General features: G+C 32.8%; 3 protein-coding genes across 8 annotated transcripts in view; 2 read left to right on the top strand and 1 right to left on the bottom strand.

The window, feature by feature from the left end:
* Positions 1-23,288, bottom strand: part of bs (serum response factor blistered) — a 173,452-nt gene that overhangs the window by 78,738 nt on the left and 71,426 nt on the right. The gene's annotated exons all lie outside the window — the stretch shown is intronic.
* LOC149902833 (uncharacterized) overlaps positions 1-23,288 on the top strand; it is a 120,210-nt gene that overhangs the window by 95,516 nt on the left and 1,406 nt on the right. Inside the window, exon 1 of one of the 3 annotated variants that reach the window (XM_090109626.1) lies at positions 22,636-22,927. The exons of the other annotated variants lie outside the window; for them this stretch is intronic. Within the exon in view, the coding sequence (XP_089965752.1) occupies positions 22,699-22,927 (229 nt within the window). The 5' untranslated portion in view covers positions 22,636-22,698. Of the gene's footprint in view, positions 1-22,635; positions 22,928-23,288 lie in introns of those variants that run through there. 3 annotated transcript variants of the gene reach the window in all.
* Positions 7,385-10,996, top strand: LOC149902834 (zinc finger MYM-type protein 1-like). The gene is made up of 2 exons (XM_090109511.1): positions 7,385-7,520; positions 8,280-10,996. Exon 2 carries the CDS (start codon positions 8,297-8,299, stop codon positions 10,853-10,855), a length of 2,559 nt encoding a protein of 852 aa, XP_089965637.1. The 5' UTR covers positions 7,385-7,520; positions 8,280-8,296; the 3' UTR covers positions 10,856-10,996.

The raw sequence follows: 23,288 nt of genomic DNA, 5'->3' as shown, positions 1-23,288 counted from the left end.
TGACACGCTGTGGACTATTTGTATTGAACCTCTAGGATACCGTTGGAAAAGCCATAATGGTGTTTTATGTTAAGTTTATGTAATTTATCTTATATGTTATGTTTATGTAATTTATGTTTATGTTATAGTGATAATAAATCTGCTATTATTTAAAGAGAAGCATGTGGATTTAAGCATGAAATTTATTCATTATCATTTATTAATAAGTTTTCGTTTATTAACGGTGTAGTAATTATTTTTAACCCAGTATTTTTTTTATTTAAGTTTTCATGTAGGTATCTTCCTATTAGCGAAGAGGCACAGAGCTTTCAAAGGTTAATTTAAAAGTAAAGTAAAGTGGCATGCAATTAATAATTCGGCCACATTAATCACGGCTTAAATTCTTCACACCTAAAATCTAGCAAGACCATAAATCGACTTGCGGTTTTCAAAGTCCGCCATACCGTGTCTCGTTTTTTTCAGATCCCCGATATGTTTCCTTTCGGCAGCGCGTGGTGGCGCGTCAAGCGTTTTTAGCGCTAACACGTGCCGCGTCGACGCTTCACTCTTACGTTTTTGTCGAATAATCCCATTTTAGTGCTGGTTTTATTAAGCGGATTTTACGCTTGCTGGTGTCGCTTTGGGTGTAAATTTTATAAAACGGCGCGCAATTCTAGGAATTTGCGATCGTGAAATTTCTGGAGTGCATTTTTATAAAATCTATTTTCTATTTCAGTACGGGTTTTACATTTTCTATTGGTACATTCGCTTTATTTAAAATATACGTGCAGTAGGTATCACTTTGAAAATTTTGTTTAAATATGCTCATAAAAAATCTTTTACTTCACAAGTCTACTTTTAAAGTATCAAAATCGTTCCGGCACCGATCTGTTTGCAGTAATCTGCAGCCTCCTTAACGCCTAACAACCCATTGTAGCCACCACAATGGCGAAAAGTCTCTCATTGAAGTTTTTTCAACAACATCTTTATCCGACTCAATAGGTCGTTACTCCCCTCCCATCCCTCTTGACAGACGTGAGGTGCGAATTTTATGGCAATTGATTTTTAGCACGGCCATAAAAATATCAAGACTTTAATTCCAAGCTAATTTTGTCCAAAACACAATTACGGCGCCTTTGAAAACGTCGAACGCTGAATTTCTTTAAACACAATCGAAATTAAATTTTATAGGGCACCGTAACATTTTAACAGCTTTTTACATGAGAGTTAGATTCCGTTTCTTAGAGTTAATACAGGTTTTAGTCGGTAGCTTGGCGTAAAGAAATACTGAGGCTTTTGTGACAAGAATTTTATTGTTAAAAAATTATACAGGTAAATGTATACCTAGTTACTTTAGTTTTATGCTTGCTTTAGAAGGAAAGAGCTGAAACAGCTGAAATTAAATTAAGTAGATTAAAATATCTTCGAAATTAATTGAACGGTTTACTATCGTAAATCATTATAGTAAAAAGCACTCGCTTTAACCATGCTCAGTTATAAAAAAATTATAAATATAAAGTCATAATAATTGATTTCCTGTCCAATTGGACTTTTCCCAATTTTCATAATAATATTACAAAAGCACATACAATATTGCATCAACAACTACATACTTCAAGTGCACTATGACACGAGTCGTGTGAGGGCATCGTATAATTATTCAAAATGAGTGGCCGCCCGGAGGCTCTTAAGGGCATATAAGTCGAGTCGTTAATAGCGCGGACAAGACCACAATGCTATACTTGCATACGAGCTTTGGTGTGATATGCGACGAGAAAGGATCGAATTAAATATTAGAAATAATTTTTTGTTACCTTAATTTTAGAATGTAAATAGAGATAAAAATAAATAAGTATATGTACAGTTGAATGTATAAAAAATGACACTTTACATACGAGACAAATAATAAAATTAACCAGGGACGAATTAAAGATTATGAAGAAAGTTTTAACTTTTAACATTATATATCTATACTGAATTCTGTTCACCAATTTATATCAAACAAAGAACCAACCTAACCAATTTACTAGGGCCACTGAAAGACATTTCTATTACATTTGATTTAGATAAATTAATACCAAATCTCTCCTAAAATTAAATACCTATTATAAACAAAACCATATAATTCTCAAATGCATCCACTATCGAAGCACATTATATGCAACATAGTGTTAATACGTCGTCGTAAATAGAGCAGTGTCACGCACAGTGTCCGAGACACGCGGCTCTGATTCAAAGCTCTTTCATTGTGTGTACCTACTACCTATTGCAAATATTTTACTTTAAAGCGATCTTGAGTGGCCAATTCAGATACTTCACAATGGCGTAAACTTTGGAGTTGTTATACAAATCGTCTTTATTGTGTAAATTGACATAAAAATGTAAATGATTCCTTTAATTTTCATGAATATATGACATTCACGTTGCATAATAGGACTGACGCTGATGATTTGATTTTAAAGAAATGTGTATTATTCTTATTATGCATTTAAAATTATTGAGTCGCATATTTTTGTAAAATATTTTGTCACCCTCACTATTTAACAATCAATAAATCTAGACTACCACTTTGCTAGTTTTACGTGAAAATTTTATAACAATGCATTTATCACGAAATAATCTATGCCTTACTTGTACCCTAAAAACGGTAGTGTTAAAACGAAATACAAGTGAAGCCGTGGGCGTTGTGCTAGCTAATAAATAGACAGTAGCCGGGTGGTACTGCCATACGGGACCACCCTGCTGCTTATTATTGTAGACTATTATGTGGTACATACTGTTTGAATTATACGCACATATTGCATTAATTGATTATTTTTCACACCTGTATCTTGTGAGCAATGTCTAAAAATATATCGTGTTTTATAAGCAAGAGATATAAGTAAAATTGAATTCTTGATGCGTGGATGAAAAAAAGTTTCTTAGGAGAAATGATTTAATAAATTGACGGTTTTATAATAATATTGTGATAATATACAAAGGAAAAGAGTGGGATGTGAATAAGATTTCAATGACACGATCCGGATCAATTTATATAGGACTTAATCCTGAGAACGATCAGAAAGATTGAACGCCTCTTGTCAATCAAGTAGTAACACCTTACCAAGGCTTTTAACTTATTTCCTAGCACATGATAAACTGCTAATAGACAAAACAACCAACCTCCGAACAAACATGCGATTCACCTATTTATTATTTTCATAACGTAAAACGAAGCTAGATAAGCGGCGCGTGCACATAAAACATTTTCTCGTAAGAATAAAGGCATGTACAGACGCGGCGAGTACAAACCACGCGGCGTCTTTGCGACAATCGCCGGATCGCACGCGAGCGAGATAAAGTGCCGCGATAATATCGCTTTCACTGCCCTCTTGGTGAACGGGTGCCTTTATCTGCCGTTCGGCTGGGAACACGCGCGGGACGGATTTGTGGCTCCGTGCGTCGTTTGGAAGAGTCATAATTAAATTAAAATGGGCTTTTCTAATCTATAAAAACTACACTTTTAAAGAAATTAAGGGGTAAAACCAAAGACGATAGGAAAATCGTCCAATTGAACACGTTGGATACTTAATCTATACTACCTAATATTATAAAGCTGAAGAGTGTGTTTGTTTGTTTGAACGCGCTAATCTCGGGAACTACTGGTCCTATTTGAAAAATTCTTTCGGTGTGAGATAGCTCATTTATCGAGGAAGGCTTATAGCCTATAGGCTATATATCATCACGCTACGATCAACAGAAGTGGAGCCACGTTGGTGAAACCGCGCGGAGCAGCTAGTATAGGTAAGATAAGAGACGTACCTTATACATTATAAGCAATAATAATTTTAAAATAAATTATATTTTGGGGTTTCTCACACGCACACCGATCAGTAAAAAGAAATAAAGGTGACCATGACGAATATTGCCGTAGTTATAGATTATCATAACCGTACTTGGTTATTGTTAAGATCATAAGACGACCTACCTAATTACAATAATTACAAGTTTGAATACTAACATAAATTATTATAAACTAGCTTTCCGCCTGCGGCTTCGCCCGCGTTTTCAAAGAAAAACCCGCATAGTTCCCGTTCCCGTGGGATTTCCGGGATAAAACTTAGCCTATGTTACTCGTGGATAATGTAGCTTTCGAATGGTGAAAGAATTTTTAAAATCGGTCCAGTAGGTAGTTTATGAGCCTATTCATTACAATCAAACAAACAAACAAACAAACAAAGTTTTCCTCTTTATAATATTAGTGTAGATTATAATAAGCATAGGTTATTTGAGTGTATTTTTATAAATTATACTGATTGCTATATTATAACTTTTAAAATCAATCCAATTTATAGCATCAGAGGAAGAGGAAATAAAAAAAATTGTAGATTTGTAAAACAGCTATTTGGTAGGTAGCTGCCTGACTCTGCGTAAGTCTCCGCAGAACTGCCTCCAAAATATAATTAACAAGTTACAATTCACTACCCAAAACCACCACACACCAGACACCAATCTAAAAGATAACAAAAGTGAAATACCCAGTCGTCACAAAGAACACATCGCAAAGGATGTGTGCCCGGAAGACGGCGGTCAATATTTGTGGAGCGGCCGACTGTTACCTTTCTGATAAGTGACCTTGTGTTTGCGTAGTATATGACTTGGCATTGTTCAATGTAATTCTCGTTAAAAGCCATGCATTGGTTACTTGGAGATGGTCATAGGTGAAGGTGATCAAATGCTAAGATTGAGGATTATTACTAATCAATACATAATTATATTATAAAAAGTCTTCCTTGTCTATCTATCTGTATTCACCAATGGTTAGTGTGGTTCTCCAGGAATTTAATAAGTTTAACACTACGCCAGCGGAGCCACGGGAAGAATAGTTGTTTTTATTTTATTGCATTGACAAGTAAATTCGTATAAATCTGCTTCAAAACTATATTGAAACCAACATGTTTATGTAAAATGTTTTAATTTCATTTTCATTTCGTCACAAATTGCTTAAAGAATATCGATTTGATTCTCGACCATAAAACTTAAACCAATCAGCTTGAATACACCTACACGTCAGTATGAAACAAAGGATTCTTAAAAAATTAGCGCCTACTTCTTATATTGCCTTTAGATACTTATCTTTTAATAATTGCGACAGTGCAAGCGCCAAGCAAACATTCAGTAGTCCTGCCGGGACAAAACTGTTTGATACCATCTCGATCCATTGTAGTATTATATCGCATTCATCTCGCATGATCGCTTTGCTCTGTTTGTATCATACAAACGATGATTCATATCGTGATCGTAGACACGATAATTATATTCGTAGAAATCTCTTTTAAATGCGCTGTGGTTATCCTCGAGCCTTTATCGTTCAAGATGCTTAGGCTACCACTGGTCTAGGTATATACGTTCTGAACGTTTAACGTTTTTATACCCTGGTTTTGAATAGAAGATTCTTCGTCAAACGAGACGTAAATTATGTTGATGACGATTCATGTTATTTTACGAATATCTATTTTATTGTGAAGTAACGATAGCATCTCACCGAAATAAGCCTTTAGATTTTTCTTATGATCTTTTTAATAGCCAATCTTAGAACAAGGCATTACATATTATAAATAAATAAATAAATAAAACTTAGAGTGAATAGATAGTTCAAATAATAATAGGCCAATGTCGTCTAATATATTGAAAATCAATACTATCATGTACAAACTAGGCGCGCTTTACTGTTTGATCCCTGAACAAAGACAGCCCATGTTACTCGTGCAAAGATTCAAGATTTGGATTGATTCGTAGCAAACGAACAATACCATCCAATCTTTCCCTATAAACCATTACTTTAAATTAAAACATTAAACCATTTCTAGCAGGTAACTACGTCCGGTACATAACTCACAGTACCTACTACGTATTTAACTCATGCATCCAAGGTAAAACATGTGACAGCAATTACCTTATATCATTCAAATTAAACAATGTTCTGAGCAAATTCAAATCACGAAGCGAGTTTTTTCGACATTGTTAACTCGGCGCGTAGGTGACGCGTGGGTGTGTGCAAAAGGTACAAGTTTTAAATTACTGTTTTTGTGATAAATCAAAGAACCGCCTCTGAATGGACACCTTGGTTCAAATACATTGTCATTAATTAAAAAGATTTGCGTTGTTCGCTGTCTGACATGTGTCTTGTGATGTGATACGAGACTATAATATGGGTCTTAAATATGTGCTCATGTTTGTTTACATCAATGATCATTTAAGTTTAGGAAACACAAAGATATATTCTTAGCTAAACAGTCAATATTGGAAAAAAAATTGTTACTTGCCTACTTTTTAATTCATAAAAGCAGCAGACATAGCCGTCTACCTAATTGTTCATTCAAAAAGAGTTTTATGTACATCGTAATTCAAAGCCTCGATTAATGTTCCTAATAGTCGTCCTTACTTATAAATACTGTAAATCACCTTCGTTAGAATGAATCACTTTTGTTTTGGTCTGCCTAAATTATTGATAGAAGGCAAGTTTTCATATATGGTAACTAAACGTGATCGCCAATATGCCAATTTAACCGAGGTAATAAAATATAATGAGAACCTTTTATTTTTTGTGTCATATGATTAGGATTGGCTAAGAAGTTTAGTATTAAATTAGCATTGAAAAAAATTAGTAGTCTATAATTTATAAATGTATTTATCAAAAGTTCATTCAGTTCTGTCTTTGTTAAATTATTTTCTTAGAATTTATTTTATTTATTTACATCTAATTTGCTAATACACGTGTAGCAACAAAAGGAGAGTCTAGTTAAGGGCCACCTCACACAAAAGTAATAAATAATGTCATATTAGAGCCGACGATATAGCGGCGTGGGTTGGCTAAGTGAATAGGGACACAGCTGGATTTTATATATTTAAAATTTACGTGTATTCTTTCGTTCAATGAGGTTGAACTATATTTTGCTATTCTGAATATAAATTAATACCTAAGCAGACAACTGATATTTTTCACACCACTTTCCTGTAGGCTGTAACCTATTTAACATACACTATTTCCTAAGGTAGCCATCAATTGAGACTCCTCTTTGTTCAGTGGCGTAGCTAAGGGGGGGCGGCGGGGGCGGCCCGCCCCGGGTGTCACCCGTTTAGGGGTGACACCCGAGCCCGACTATGACCATCAGTTATAGTTCTTTCTATTTATAAAAAATCGTAAATCTGCGGCAGAGAGCATAACCGCCACTAATAAAATTATCTAGGTAACTATAATATCGTACCACGAACATAATAATTGATATTAAAAAAAAACAATGTGCACAGTGTCAATCGATCAGGGATTCCCCCAAAATTTAATACCCCGTTCGCGCATAACCAACGCTAGTCAGGGGATTCCCTCGATATAGCGCTCGTCACTTGTATTGTGGATTGGGCTTCTTTTGTTTCCGACCGCATTCATTTCAATATTCGCTTACGTGAACGTGTGAAAGTCTAGTGCAAAGTGTTTGTTAATTATTAGATATTATAAACAACATTTTTTGTATAAAAGTCGATTCTTGAAGAAAATAAACAAGGTAAGTGAATTATTTTTGTTATTACAGGTAATACTTACATTTTTTATCCATTTAGTTTCTAATAGCAGTATCTTAGATTATTTTGAAAAACCCTTCAATTTTATTCTCTTTTAATTACTGTGTATTTTAAACTATATTATTGAGACGTCCTAAATGATAAATAGGTACCTAAAGAAGGTATTTCAGACGGATTGCAATAATATTTTTTTGTTTAGCCTGGGCAAGTATTACTTATCTACTAAAGGTATTTATTTATTAAAATAGGTTTTAAAGACTTTGCTGGTGTAAAAAGATTTTACTTATATTTCTACACGTTTTACGATATTACTTTAGGTAATAATGTTTAATTGTAAATAATATTCTTATTTATTATTAACTTACTTAATATTTTCCTATCTAATAGCAATGGGATTTGTTTACAAAAACGGAATACATTAAGTTTAGATTTTTGATTGAAAGTTATCATAATCATATCATACAACTTCGCGTACGTTGATTTTGCTCCGAGATGAGCAGCTCGAGCACTCGTGGCACGGATATCACAATTAACGGTGGAGTTTTTAACTAATATTTTTCTAATAATACTTAAAAACATATTTACACCCAGACGCAGGATTGTTAGGTAATATAAATTAACAATCCTGCGTCTGGGAAAAATATATTTCACAAAGCTAGTTACGTAACGTGTAGGTGTTTATTTACTGTTATAATTAGTTTATAAAATCAACGTTTCACTTACTAACTAAAAATATTTTTTAGAATACCCAGAACGAAATATGCCTCGGGGAATTCATACTTCGAAAAGACAAAGCGGGTTTCAACAGAGAAAAGCCAAAAAGGCTAAAATGGATGAAATTCAGAGCATGTCCGGTTCTCTTTTCAAATATGTCACAAAAGCAGATAGCGGCCAAAGTTCAAGTAAAGTACCCGAGTCTCCTGCTGACGAAAGTAATGATTCACATCTTGGAGACTCACATTCAGATAGCAACATCGACAATACAGAATCAATGAAGACGACCCAGGACCTTGACGGAATCAAAATAAATAATGAAAATGACGCCGTTAATGCTACTTTCGGAGATAGCATTAGCTTTGAAGAATCAGTTCAACACTTGAGAGATGTTTCACATTGGAGTTTACCGGTACCTGATAATGTTCGCATTGACATAATAAAAAAGGGCAGTGAACATTTCCAGAACAAAGAAGGACCGTTTCCTACTGTATCTCGTCATGGTTCAAAGATTAAAGGTGATTCTCGTCATCTTTCACAGGAATGGTTTTATAAACCGATGCCTAGTGGTGAAAAAATTCTACGATCATGGATGGTATTTTCTCCTATATCAAATAACCTGTACTGTTTTTGCTGTCGTTTATTTGCTGTCAGTAACATACAAACAACATTTACAACTGGATTTCAGAAGTGGTGGAAACTAAATCCTAAAGTATTGGACCATGAAACTTCATGTGAACATTTAGAAAATTTCGAAAAGTGGAAAGCTTTGGAAATGAGATTAAAATCTCACACCACAATAGATGATGCAGCCTTGCAATTAATGAATACGGAAAAACAGAAGTGGAAAAATCTTTTATCTCGATTATTAGATATAACATTGTTTTTGGCTAAACAAAACCTAGCATTTCGTGGACATGATGAAACCAAAGGGTCGTCTAATAAAGGTAATTTCTTAGAACTAGTTAAACTGCTGTCAAAGTATGATGCAGTACTCAAAGAACATATACTATATTTGGAGCAGGAAAAATCACCTAAAGTAACATATTTATCGCCAGAAATACAAAATGAGTTCATAAATGTTTTAGCTAATCATGTAAAATGTCAGCTTGTAAACGAAATTAAATCGGCAAAATATTTCGGTATCATGTTTGATAGCACACCTGACGTTTCACATGTTGATCAAATGTCTGAAGTGATTCGTTATGTAAAAATTAATAATAGAAAAGTAGAAGTCAAAGAAGTATTCTTAGGATTCTTTCCTTTACATGGAAAAAAAGCAGCTGACTTAAGCGCTGAAATACTAAAGAAGCTTGAAAACGATGGCTTAGATATTATGATGTGTCGTTCTCAAGGTTATGATAATGCTGCAGTTATGAGTGGTATACACGGAGGAGTACAAGCTATTATAAAAGAAAAAAACAATAAAGCAATTTTTATTGGTTGTATAGATCATTCAATTAATTTATGCGGCCAACATTCGTTCGCACAAAATGTGACTTGTGTTACATTTTTCGGAGCAGTGGAAACAATATTTAACTTTTTTTCAACTTCCACAAGTCGTTGGGAAGTGCTCCTCAATCACAGCAAAGCATCTGTTAAAAGACTTTCGACAACGCGATGGAGTGCTCATTACGGTGCAGTAAAAGTATTGGCTGAAAATTTTGATGGGATAATATCTGCAATTGAGGAACTATGTGACCAAGACGTAAATTTAGAAACTAGAGGTGCTGCACAAAATCTTATGCCTGCTGTGTGCAATTTCTCATTTCTTTGTTTTCTTTTCTTTTGGAATGATGTGCTAAGGGAAGTGAACAATGCTCAGATCGCATTACAAAGTAAAGGTTTATGTGTTGATGAAATAATCATAAAACTAGAAGCACTTCGTCTATTCATTGGAGAGAAACGGTTGCATCTAGCAGAAGAGGCAATAGATTTTGCTGTACAAAAATCGGAAAAATACAACATTTCGATGGAACGACGAATTCGTCGCAAGAAACGCATGCCCGGTGAGTTAGCGTCGTCCACCGAGGCTGGACTTACACTTAGAGCGGAACTTCAAAAGGACATGTTAGAATGCATTGACAGATTCAATATTGAACTCGAAACAAGAGTAAAGTCCATTAAAGACGTAGCTTCATTGTTTGAGGTTGTGCAGTCAAAGACCTTGCTTTCGGCAAACACTGAACAGTTAAAATTAGCTATATCAAAATTTACTAACCTTTACGATGAAGTATCAGAAACAGAACTCCTTTTAGAAATACCAAGATTGAGAAGACATTTAAAAGCGGCTAATATTACTGTCTCTAATTGGGTGATACTGGACTTTTTGAAATTTATTGTGGAATGGGATTTTACAGAATCTCTTCCGAATCTAACGGTAGCACTAAAGTTATTTATAACAATATGTGCATCAGTAGCTTCATGTGAGAGAAGTTTCAGCAAATTAAAATTAATTAAAAATTATTTGCGGTCTACAATGACCGAAACCAGATTAAACAATCTTGGTATTTTAACGATAGAACATGAAGCAACACAAAATATAAATTTTGAAGACGTGATTTCGGAGTTCGCTAGTGTCAAAGCTAGAAGGAAGAAATTTTAATTTTTAACAAACTAAATTTGTTTTACATAATAAACAAATATTTGTAATAGGTACTCATATTTTAATAAAACGTAAATGATTATAACTTTTTTTTATTTTAACAGTTTCGATTGAGTTTTAGGGTGACACCTATAAAATCCGCCCCGGGTGCCACCTATGCTAGCTACGCCACTGTCTTTGTTAATATTGAAATTGCAAAAGTATTTAATATTATCTTTTTCAATAAAAATTTCATAAGAAAATTGTATTGTCATTCAATACACCCTTGTATCAATGATATAGATAGGCACAGAAACAATGATTTTGTAACTTTTAAGGAAAAGTGGACAGAACAGGAGCCAATAAAAAATTAAGTATGCCAAGTCTTGTTTGTCTGAAAATCAAAATATTGAATTTTCGGTACAATATCAAAATAATTTCAACTTATATCTCCGACTTCCTGCAATCTCTCTGACGTTTCGATAAACAACGCATTCGATTGGTTCCCTGGCTTATCGATAATTGCAAACACACACAATAACCTTATAACTGTGGGCGGAGCATGGGAAAACGGACTTAGTTATTGAATCTTTACGAACAATGTATTTTAATTTACAGGCTAGTGCGTTTAGATCCATGATTATTCTTGCTTTGTTGTAAAATCTAACCGGGTCAAAAAAAGATTATTATACTTAATAGACTTTTGCCTATAAAACTATGTATTTTAAATTTAAAATGTATGCATAACAAAGGATTGTTACTTAATCATAACATAGACGTAGGTAATCATAAAAATATTGTGTATTGTGTAAAGTACCTAAATATGTAATAACACCATTTTTATGTATACAAGTGTCAAGTGTGTCTGTAAAATTTTATCATTAGGAACAAAATCTAGAATAACATGTTCATTTCATCATTCTATCAATCTATCCATTTCAAAAGTTTTAACCCGCTATCGCCTATCAATAGGACCACACGCTTCACCCTCAAACAAACTGCATCCAACAAGCTTTAATTGTTTTATGTGAAAAGGATGGTTTGTCGACGTTTAGCACTTAGCTACTGACTTAATTTGTTAACACGTCTAGCGTGAACTCTTAACACCGGTAGTCAACATATTTTTAACAATTGACTGTAATACGACAAACAAAAAGTAATGGTTTTCTTTCTGGCTTTTATATGTCTTATTTTTGTCCATGTTTTATATTATTGATAATTGCACAAATATAAACGATATTTGAGAAAGCTTTTATTTTAATCAAGCTTTAAGAATTAGTTTGGTTATGTTATGGACACGCTAATTTTTACAAATAAATACTTTATTGATCCATTAGCATTTTATTCACTCGGTGAAGTTTCATTTCCTAGTATGAATCTCAAAGACTCTGCAAATAATGACAGTAAGTAAACTCGTTCAATGATGATTGAAAAGTAACGTCTGCGCAAAAAATTCCCAAATTTTCCCCTCACCGTTCAATCTCACTGATTTACGTACAGCTTCCTATCACCCGAAACCCCATATTAAAAACGCGTCAGTTTCAATAACCATATAATGTTACTACCACGTTAAATCAATGTGGTTTTATGTTTATTGATTTTGATTATCATGCGCATAAATTGCTTTTACGAGAATTGAAAAATTAACCAAAGTTTTCTTGAAAAACACCGGACAATGGGCGATTTCGATGTGGGTATGATTGACACACTTTACGTAACGTAGCATCAATATAATTTATAAAAGATTATCATAATATTTTAATACATGGCAACGACAACATCGTAGCCTATAATAATGTATTATTTTATACACAAAAAAACTGTATGAATACAAAAGTTTTTACTCACACTACAGTGTTCACGACTTTCTTTTTTCACTGTAAAGGTGCAACTGGGCTTCTTCCTTTTTTCATTGGAACAGTGTAAAGTGTACAAAGCTGCACTGTAACCAACTTCGTAAGCCTTAACTCAACGATTTTATCTAAAATTTAGCGCTGTCATGGTTTTCATTTAGACTCAAAATGAAAACCATAACAACACTCCTAAACTATCCTTGACCGGTGAGTCAGCGGCGCCAGCGCAAGGGCAGGACGCGCTGATGATATATCGCTTAAGTAATACCGCGATCCCAAATATCAAGTGTTTTGGGTCAAAGACGACGTGTCACTTACGCGTCACAGACTTTTTATTGCACTTTGACCAGATTAAACACGGTTGTAACTTGTAATGTTCGATGAATTATCTACAAGTTAATTTTTGATTCTAATAAGATTTCCTTTTAATGATGTCATTAAATCTGATGAGCTTCTGGTTTCGTAGTTTCCGCTTAAATGCAAAGTTTAATTTTATAAACTAAAACTCAAACTCATACATTTATTCCTTCAACTAGTCTTCTCTATATAAGCACTTTTGCCTTATTTATGATTTAAACAAGAAGAATGTATAGAATAGCAAATTTGGATCATCTATGCTGTTGATAAATAATTAATTAAAATATTTGTACAAGGAAAACATAAATATCACGTGCAAAATATAAAAACACAGCAGTACACAATATCGTAATTACGTAATCGTTTTAATAAAAGCTATCACAAAGAACTTCTTCATACGTGATCAATATGTAAATACTATGAGTCAAATCTGAGTTACATCGGAATCGAATTACATACCTTCCGATACATGTACAAGGCTATCGTGGTAGCCATATTATCGATTACTGCTACATCTTTAATTAAAATTGATAAACAAATCTCTTTAGAGAAACTCATTTTTTAAACCGAAGTAAAGTTATGAATATATTATGGCATATTCTTCACGTTAAAAGGTAAAAACTATAAACACAAGACAAATATTTCCATGTTTTAGACTTTAGCTGATAATTCTTGTTCACATTCATTCCTCAAAATACCATTTTGATTTAAACAAATAAAACTGTAAGTTGCTTTCTTCTACAACAAATCTAATATATATTATAAAGGCGAAAGTTTGTAAGGATGTATGGATGTATGGATGTATGGATGTTTGTTACTCTTTCACGTAAAAACTACTGAACCGATTACAATGAAATTTAGCACACATATAGAGGGTAACTTGGATTAACACATAGGATAGTTTTTATCCCGGAAATCCCACGGGAACGGGAACTATGCGGGTTTTCCTTTGCAAACGCGGGCGAAGCCGCGGGCGGAAATCTAGTTACTATTATAAAGGCGAAAGTTTGTATGGATGTTTGTTACTCTTTCACGTAAAAACTACTGAATGGATTTGAATGAAACTTTACCACAATATAGCTTATACATCAGAATAACACATAGGATAGGTTTTATCCCGAAAATTCCACGGGAACGGGAACTACGGGTTTCCCTTTGAAAACGCGGGCGAAGCCGCGGGCGGAAATCTAGTAATACATATCTATTCGGATTGGTTCCCAATAAAATAGATGTACTTCTTATTAAGTTACCATATCTCTAAGACTTTATGAGAGGAAACCGTTACGTGATTTATTCAAGCTTCTAAGAAACATATAAATATAATTCACATATCGATCTTGCTTCAGTAAAACATGTCATGGTACAAAAAGGTGTCTATATTTGGATGGTACCAGCATTATATTAAATTAATACGGTCTCTGAAATACACACCAATTAAACCCTTAATGAAAGCAACCCCGCAGAGCACACGCTTCATGACGATCACAAATTGTCTTTAATATATTTTATTCGGCTTTTTTCTTGCGCTAAGTTCATTTGGAGCCGTGTGTGTCTATTTAATTTATATATATCAAGTTCATATCACTTTGAGAGATTAAAGTTAAGGCCTGAGGTAGCGTCACTAAGAAATTGTGCAACTGAATATCGTTATCATATGAATTAGTAAACAGGCCATTTAGGAATCAAATCCCTGAAATTAAACGTAGTCACTAAATTAGGTCATTTTACAGATCTACGATTCCTTACGCATCTATTACGAATTTACGACTGAGAATTTCGAACTATGTATTACATATCTCTACATTTCTTACGGTATTACGATTGTTTATATAATTATTTTTTTTTCTATCTAAAACTTATCCAGCAATATAAAATACCTAGCAATCGCAGCATAAGAAAATAATCACAATTAAATTCTTATTTTAATTCACTGATTAAATCGTATAATTAATTTTAAACATACCTAGTATTCCTATCAGGTATCTTTGTTTCCGCGATCTTTGAAATTTTCTTGATGTTTATGGTAAAACAGGCACACTTATTTATTTTATAGCAAGTGATCTTCAAGAACATCCGTAAAACAAGATAAATTATTATTCCCTTTATTAAATAAAACATCTAATAATAACTAATAGGCAACATTATTTTATAAAATTCCCTTTTCCGAAAATACTCCTTAGTGGTCATATAGATTTCTACATCACCTACTTTTTTGTATTAATTACCTGATTAGGTCTATGAAAAAAATTAAAAAGCTAATATTTAAATACAGTTTACTTCGTTGGTATCGTAAATTTAAATATTTAATCAATTAACTTTAATCCAACACGTGTAAAACTGTATTGCATTTCAATTAACTTTTTTTGTTATTTAAGAAAATCGATCTTTTGTAATTTATGTTAACTGCATTTTATGGGTCGAATCAAAGGCAATCTCATAAATGGTTTATGAGTAATACAATTATAATGTAAAAATGTTAATAACAAACTAATTTACAAAGTTACATTAGAATATCGCACCTGATACAGAAGAATTAAATTCAAAGTAATTATTGCAAATAGATGTACTATTAATTGTTATTCTTATAACTGAGAAACAAAAAAGCTGCAACAAAGGTTCCAGTCATTATACAAATTTTTCTTATTGAATTGATCGACTATTATAATAATAATGTTGATTAGGACGCACCTAATCAACTTTTTATACTAGATAAATAGCACTGTTAATTATTAATTGGATTGCATGCTTATCAGCTTCTATTTCTGTTGGCTTCATTTATTTCTTGATATTTTTATAAGTAAATATAATCATTAATTAATATAATTGAGCTTATTGATTCATTTGTAGTTAAATTACTACAAAAGCGAGTATAAAATCTCAGAAAAACCGCCTAACGTGACATATTTACAATGTTAAATCGAGTCGGCATTATGTAAATATTCAGAGATTTCTTCATCGCCAGTATGCTATATTATATGTAAACGGTTCCTCCGAAAGACGATTCAGTGGAAATATTTTTAACGGACCTTTTTATCATTGGAACAAACAATGAGCGCTGAGGCGGGCAAACGATGCAATTAAACAGTTTGTGCCATTTCATTTAGCCTCAAAATACTTATTGATATTCGTTATGGCTTTTGCATATTTATGCCGGAGTGCTTACCTTAAAAATTTCGATTTATTATCGTCCCTGTAAAAAGGGATCACATTTTATTCCCGCCGAGTTATTCGCGTGTAGTTTTTCGATATCGTTATTTCGTATTTGCGTACAAATTGCCTACTTTTAAATACTCGGAAGATCATATCGCGGACGGTTTATAAAATTGATTGCTTATTTAAGTCTCTTGCGATATATTAGCCCTGTTATAGTACTTATTTATAGAACTCCCACGTAAAGCTTCGTAATTTTGGACTTATACTTTTTTCGATTTGTTAAACGTGATATAAATTTCTCCTGAAATATAATAAATTTTTCCTTTAGCATACGTAATGTACAAAGTCAAAAGAATCGATATTTATTGAGGTTCAAGTTACGAATACAAGTCTAAACGTACAATTTGTATAGGAATATGTCTTTATATAAAAATCTGTATAGTCACTTTATATTTGTACGATGGCTATGTTCCAATAAATAATTTATGATCCACGATAAAAATTAAAAACGGTTAGCACGTTTATCGTTATTATGCCATTACATAACTCACCAACAGTTAACCTAAAAAATCTTATTAAAACTGCATCTTTTTACCAGGTAATCTCGAGATTGGAGAGCGCCAAAGAAAATTCCCTCACAAAGTAATCTTTGACATCTTTGCCGAGTAATAAGTCTCATTAGCGGTTAATTACAGATTCTGCGCAATTTTGCTGTCCACGTTAAGAATTACAACAAAATGCTCAAACCCAAAATATTTTGTGTAAAAACAATTAAAATTTAAAATTGATTAAAACGCAGCAGTACGCAGTCTTTAGTTTTATGGCTAGCAATTTTTGCAAGCTGTAGGTATGTTCCTTCGTTGATCTACATATATTTTTTATGTTTATTATTTTTTCAAGAACGCTAACACATTCTCAACAGACATTCTTAATACATACTTACATGAATTAAAAATAAGCTAGCAAAAGCTAAATAAGCTGTAAAAAAGCTGTATAAATTAAAGGTATTTTACTTGCCTAGAACTATTTCATAATGCCTCAATGCCTCATCTATATCATTGGTTTGGTTTCCACTATTAAGAAATGCATTATGTTAGCCAAATAAAAAATGCAACGTAATCACGGAATATAATGCATAATAAAAAGTTTTACATTATAATTTATACGAATTAATTTATAAAATTAAGCATGCTTGTTCGTATGTACACGCTCGCATAGTTACCACACCCTCACAAAAGGTCGCAATTATAGTAGTAACATACTCATACCAACAATATGCTATCACGTTTCACGAGTGAGATTGCTTGTGAGTTGTGACTCATATCGCAGTCCCTCCTTACTAAAATCCTATAAAAATTACGCATACAAATTCTATATGTACTGAATAATGTTCATAAGGTATGACGTCATCGTCAACTTTAGTAGATACTGGCGTAGATAATACACATAATACATACTTATATCATTACTATACTGTCTGTTCAACTGGTAAGGTAGTTGTAAATGTAAAAAGAACATGTCTTAGAAGAAGATAGATGTCTTGCTTCTTTTATGTGACTCACATTCAAATAGGCCAAAAAGATCTGTAGGTATTTCGCTAATTTGGCCAAATTCCCACGTAAATAAAAACATGTTTTGTATACAATACTCCCCTAGTATTGTAATAAATTAACATTAATCTTATCGCTTCAATTCCAACGCGTAACGAGTACGCTACGAAAATACGGAACCGAAAAATGCATTTTACAATATTGTCCAGTGTACAGAGTATCTACATGAGCAGATACGTAATTTAAATTTTCTTCCAAAAAAGTATTTTAGTTATTATTGGATATATTTTTGAGCTGAATTCACATTTTATCGTCGTGATTTATATTCTACTAGTTAGTTTCTCCGAATGGTGACAAATTTTATGCAAAACGATTCAGCGGTTTATGTATGACTAGATAACATCCAGAGACTATTACAATCTTTGTTGTACTTTACAGGAACCTTAATAACAAGCGAATCGATTTTCATTCATTCTTTTGTATTCCAATATGACATTAACGTTTTATTAAAAAAAATTTTGTGTTGTTTTATGAAACCACGGTAAAAGTGAAACTGTTCGAACGGTTCCGAACACTGTTTTGTGTAGCGCATGTCGCGCACATGCGCTACACAGACCAAAAAGTTTGAGACGATGTAATAAAAGTTTCACTTTAAAAAGTTTTAAAATATAACTCGAAGAAAATTTGTCAAATACATATATTTATCATAATACAAAAGGATTCGTATGCAACATCTGGCTGACTATTTATATACTTTAGTAACTGCATAATGTAGTCTGTGGCAACAGAACTTAATAAGCCTCGCTGTCAAGGGAGAAAGTGCACAGATTTATTTTGCGATGTTCGCGGGCCATCTTTATGTAAGTTTGTGGCTTAATGTAATTTATTTAAGTGCATCACGCTTCGCCACCGGCCGTCATCAACTTAAAAATATATTAAAACTTTTTGAAAAAACTTTTAAATTTTATACTCGTGTTCCACAGAACACTTTAAATTCAAATACATATAATAAATTAAAGCTGCATTTTATTTCTATACTCTTGTAATAGTAAAAACTAAAAATTAATCAAAATATGTAAGTAACTGTATTTCGTTGGAAGTTAATCACTAATGAGGTTTTCGAAAGCGCTGCAGTTTCGATCACATCTAAAATTGTTTATATTCTTTTCAATCTTTACTGGATAAACTTTAAAGCTAGTTCAGCACTAATTAAGATGGAGCGAAGCGAGCGGTTCTCTTTTTGTATTACATATTACTAGCTGAGTGCTGACCTAATTATTTTATCAAATAAAAGTTGCATAAAACCACATTAATCCGTGGTGGAAGATCCATTAGGTCAGAGATTCGAATTACAGGGAGTTATATGTGGAAAATGAATATTAGCTACGCAATAAGGCTTTGACCGGATGGATTCTTAGTAATTTTATGTTTAACAGTTATTATGAAACTAAAAATTATTAAAATCCCTCATGCACTTTTTTTACTTAAAAGTGGTGTAGATGACACTAACAAGGCTTTCTTTTATACAATTATACATGATGTAGAGATATTATTATTATTTTTATACTAGCAGTCCACCCCGGCTTCGCCCGTGGTACATATTTACGTTTTCTCTACGTAAGAACCATCCTCGTACTTCAAGGAATATAATAAAAAAAGAATTAACGAAATCGGTTCAGCCGTTCTCAAGTTATGCGCTTACCAACACATTTTGGGATTCATTTTTATATTATAGAAGATACCTAGATGATGTAGAGATATTATTATTATTTTATATACAGATATGTACCAGTATTTTTGTATTAGATATGTTCAAATATATTAATTAATGATAATTAATAGTTAATAGATACCTACCAAATGAATCAATAATACTAAATGAATGTTATGTGAGCTATGTGCTCCCAATGACGAATACATTTCTAAGACCTGTTATATTGAGAGGACTCTCATATTTCATAGAATAGGCAAATTTCATTTCGATTAATAATTAAATGCAATTTGATACGTCATAAATCGAACGAACGGTGATTAGAAACCTTCCAAATTATTTTACTGAAAATGATTGATTTTTTTACATACCTACTCATATAGGGAAATAATTCTAATTATAATATTACAATGCTCTACATAATTGGCATTTATTCAGAAACATTCATAATTATACTAAAATTTTGTTACCCCACATAATTATCTTGTCACACTTTACATTTTCCACAAATATATAAACACACCTACATAATATATAAAGCAAATATAAAGCAAGCCTACAACCTAAAATTGATCTAGCAATATCGAAGAAAAGTAGGGATCCGAACAGAATTTCAATAAAGGAAGAAAAGATTAAGGATATAAGTGTCCACCGACCTTATTTCCAAATGAAATGGTCCTGTTTTAGTAACCATTTCTGTATAGTTATGCAAACTTTCAAGCTAAAATAATTTGTGCTAAGTGTTGCTCGAATTCCTCAATAATTCCTCATAATATACGAGCGTGAATGTTTGAATTTTAAATGAATTAAAGAGCTTGAAAGAACCAAGAATGTTCGCTTAGAAAATACCGGATGTATCATGTAACAACATTTATTGCTAACGCTATATTATCACACCAATGCCTCAGAGATCGATTAACATTATAGAAAAAGTGTTTTACACTTCGCCTGTAACTATTTTATTGATTGATAGTCGGATAGAAAAAATAATGTAAACGAAAAGGTTTAGTACCTCTGCATTTGATAATCGTCATAATCTGATCTATTTTCGTTCTGAGAATAAAATTTGATAGCAATATAAGATTATGATTGATGTCATCTTTATTAATAACAATAATTTATCATTGCAAATATCTACAACTAGCTGACGTGTTGGACTGCAAGATTTCATCATGCAAGGTCTTCTTCTTAAATATTTGTGATATTTAAATATACTTAGATAATAATTTAAAAAGATTAAGAAATTTTCATAAGAATTTTGCATAATTTTCAACTTTTTCTAGAGTTATTGGCGAACGTGCATGAGGTTCTGAGCGAGATAAATACTACATACAATATGCATATTCTTTAGAACGTGTAAAAATACTGTGCAAATTACAATTAACTATTAAATACGTAGGTACACAATGAAAGAACACAATTATAATTTGGATATAAGATATATATAAAATCACCTTTGGACCCATATAAGTAAATCTTTAATTCAGTTGTCACAGCCGTAAAGTAGATATTGTTTATAGTAACAGCCATCATTGGTTTCTTATGATTTTACTTTTTCAATGGGCCATTAACTATAAGTGTATGCAATAAATATTTCGTAATATACCTCTGAACCTCGATAACAGAATAATCACTTAATACCCTTAATAAACTTGCCTTTCGATTTGACCACCGTCAGTGATTTATCCAAAAAAACTTCATTTAAAACCATTAAAAATCAATTTCCATCCAGCCTCCGGCTTGGGCATGATTAATTTCTCATACAAATTGAAAAATATATACAATAATATATAAATGCACGTGGCTTTCGCTGTTATAAAGCAGTCATTTTACAGTGAAAAGTTATTCGCAAGAACGCATAAAAGAGATTTAATGTCACCACTTGAAGTATTCAATTTTTTACGGGCTCCCTGAATGAACTTGTAACAAAATGTTTGGAAATCGCAAAAAATAGTCGACGTATACATTCATGATTTGATTTATATTATTGCTGCTATGAATAATATCTGTTTTATGTGAAATAATCCCAAAATAAAAATAAAAACAACTTTAAATATTCCAAATTATAGTTAGTATCTATTTAAAATAAAACCTACTTTTTTAAGCAAATACAGACAATATTTCTAGTTTCTAGTTCAGCTAACTTGCGGACATCCTTACGCACCCGATCAAACACATCGGTATTTTAAAAGGGTTAACTACTATCTCATTTAATACTCAACCATATTTCATTCACAGTACGGTTTATATTTAAGTAAAGATAGGAACGGAAACGCTATGGCCTCAGTTTGTCTTTTGGCCCGAGTCATGAAATTCTGGTCAAATAAATTTTCAGCCCTAGGACAAACTTCTTTATGACTTAAAAAACAGTTAAACGATGAGTAATTGCTCTCATTGATATAGAAAAAAATTTAGAAAAATTCTTTAAAAATATGCAACATATATAGTAATAAAATACTATATCAACACACATGTACAATGTACATATCCCTTCATTAATCACCCATAGTCTATGTGCACACTGCACATGCCATACTGCAGGAATACAGGCCGCCTGCGAAGGAAAAAAATTTCGTGAAGAAACCTACATACCGAAAACTCGAAAAACAATATGTGATATCTGCACTTGGTCAACGTTGTTTATTATGGCCTTAAACTTCATAGGAAGCAATGTATTTTGTGTAAAAAGCTTGTCTCCCTGCTCTTAGTAAATTTTATCTTATTAACCGCTATAGCTTGCAACATGAGCAACATCAGACGCGCCTTTTTCCTATCTCGACTATGCTCCACTTCAAAATCCATCCGGTGCAGGTCATACGAGAAACCTCGGTAACTATTTTAAAACTTTTATAATATACTTTATCCCGCGAATTCGCTCTTATATTTGCACAATATACATGTCACGGTACCTAACATGTAAGTAAATGCATATTATATCATCAATACATAGTATTAACGTACCTATACAAAAACTGAAATAATATATGAACCATTACAGTAAAACCTGCAACGCAATACAGTCTAGCTAGTATATGAGGCAAGATGTAAATGCGCGGCGCGGCGCGGCACAGTTCTGCAGACGCGACGTTGCCGCGCTACGGCTCTGAGGCAAGTGTGGCAACGCCGCGCCGCGCATTGTCGATAATAATAATCTCCTGCCCGCGCTCCCAAGCGCCTCGCTCCCCGTCCCTCGCCTCAGTAAGAGGCGTATAGTCGAGCCGAACGGGTCACAATATCACAATGGTGAATAAACAAATGTGTTTAGAACTTATTAAACTATTCAAGAGTCACAGATTGCTATGGGACCCTACGAATACACATTTCTATCACAAGGAGTTGAAGGAACAGGCGTGGAAGGATATAAGTTGTAAAATGAAACTACCGGTCAACGAAGTTAAAAAAAAGATCACGAATTTACGCGGTGTACTAAGGAAGGAAAGATATAGATGCCGTGAATTTAACAAATCAGGTAACTTTTTGTTAATCGTCCTCATAAACTACCTATGCGAATGAATATATTATAGCATACGTTTTCTTCCACTGTGTTTGAATTTTGAGGAATCTAATTGTTTATATTATTCTTTTGCTGGATTCTTTTAAAGTCTTATCATACTGAAACGTTTTAGCCCATGTAATTCTAGCTAAGTACTTCTCTAAGAAAGTGAAATCCGTATCTGATTATTCAAATTGAAATATTTTTCTTATTAGCTCGTTAGTTTTAGGGGTAATAATAAATTTTCTTTGGTGCTATAGTTTCCGGATTTCTTTGACATTCAGTTCAAATTAGGTTTTCTGTGAAAGAAGGATGTAATATAATAGACCGGGAGATA

This window comes from Colias eurytheme, chromosome 14 (genome assembly GCF_061535395.1).
Source record: "Colias eurytheme isolate Ceu_HAF_F1 chromosome 14, ilColEury1 Martin Lab GWU primary, whole genome shotgun sequence".
Taxonomy (NCBI): Eukaryota; Metazoa; Arthropoda; class Insecta; order Lepidoptera; family Pieridae; genus Colias; species Colias eurytheme.
The sequence above is the reverse complement of the archived record's forward strand: the minus strand, read 5'-3'. Positions and strand labels throughout refer to the sequence as shown.

Excerpts from the sequence above, each read along its gene's own strand:
- LOC149902834 (XM_090109511.1), top strand. The coding sequence starts at position 8,297 with ATGCCTCGGGGAATTCATACTTCGAAAAGACAAAGCGGGTTTCAACAG.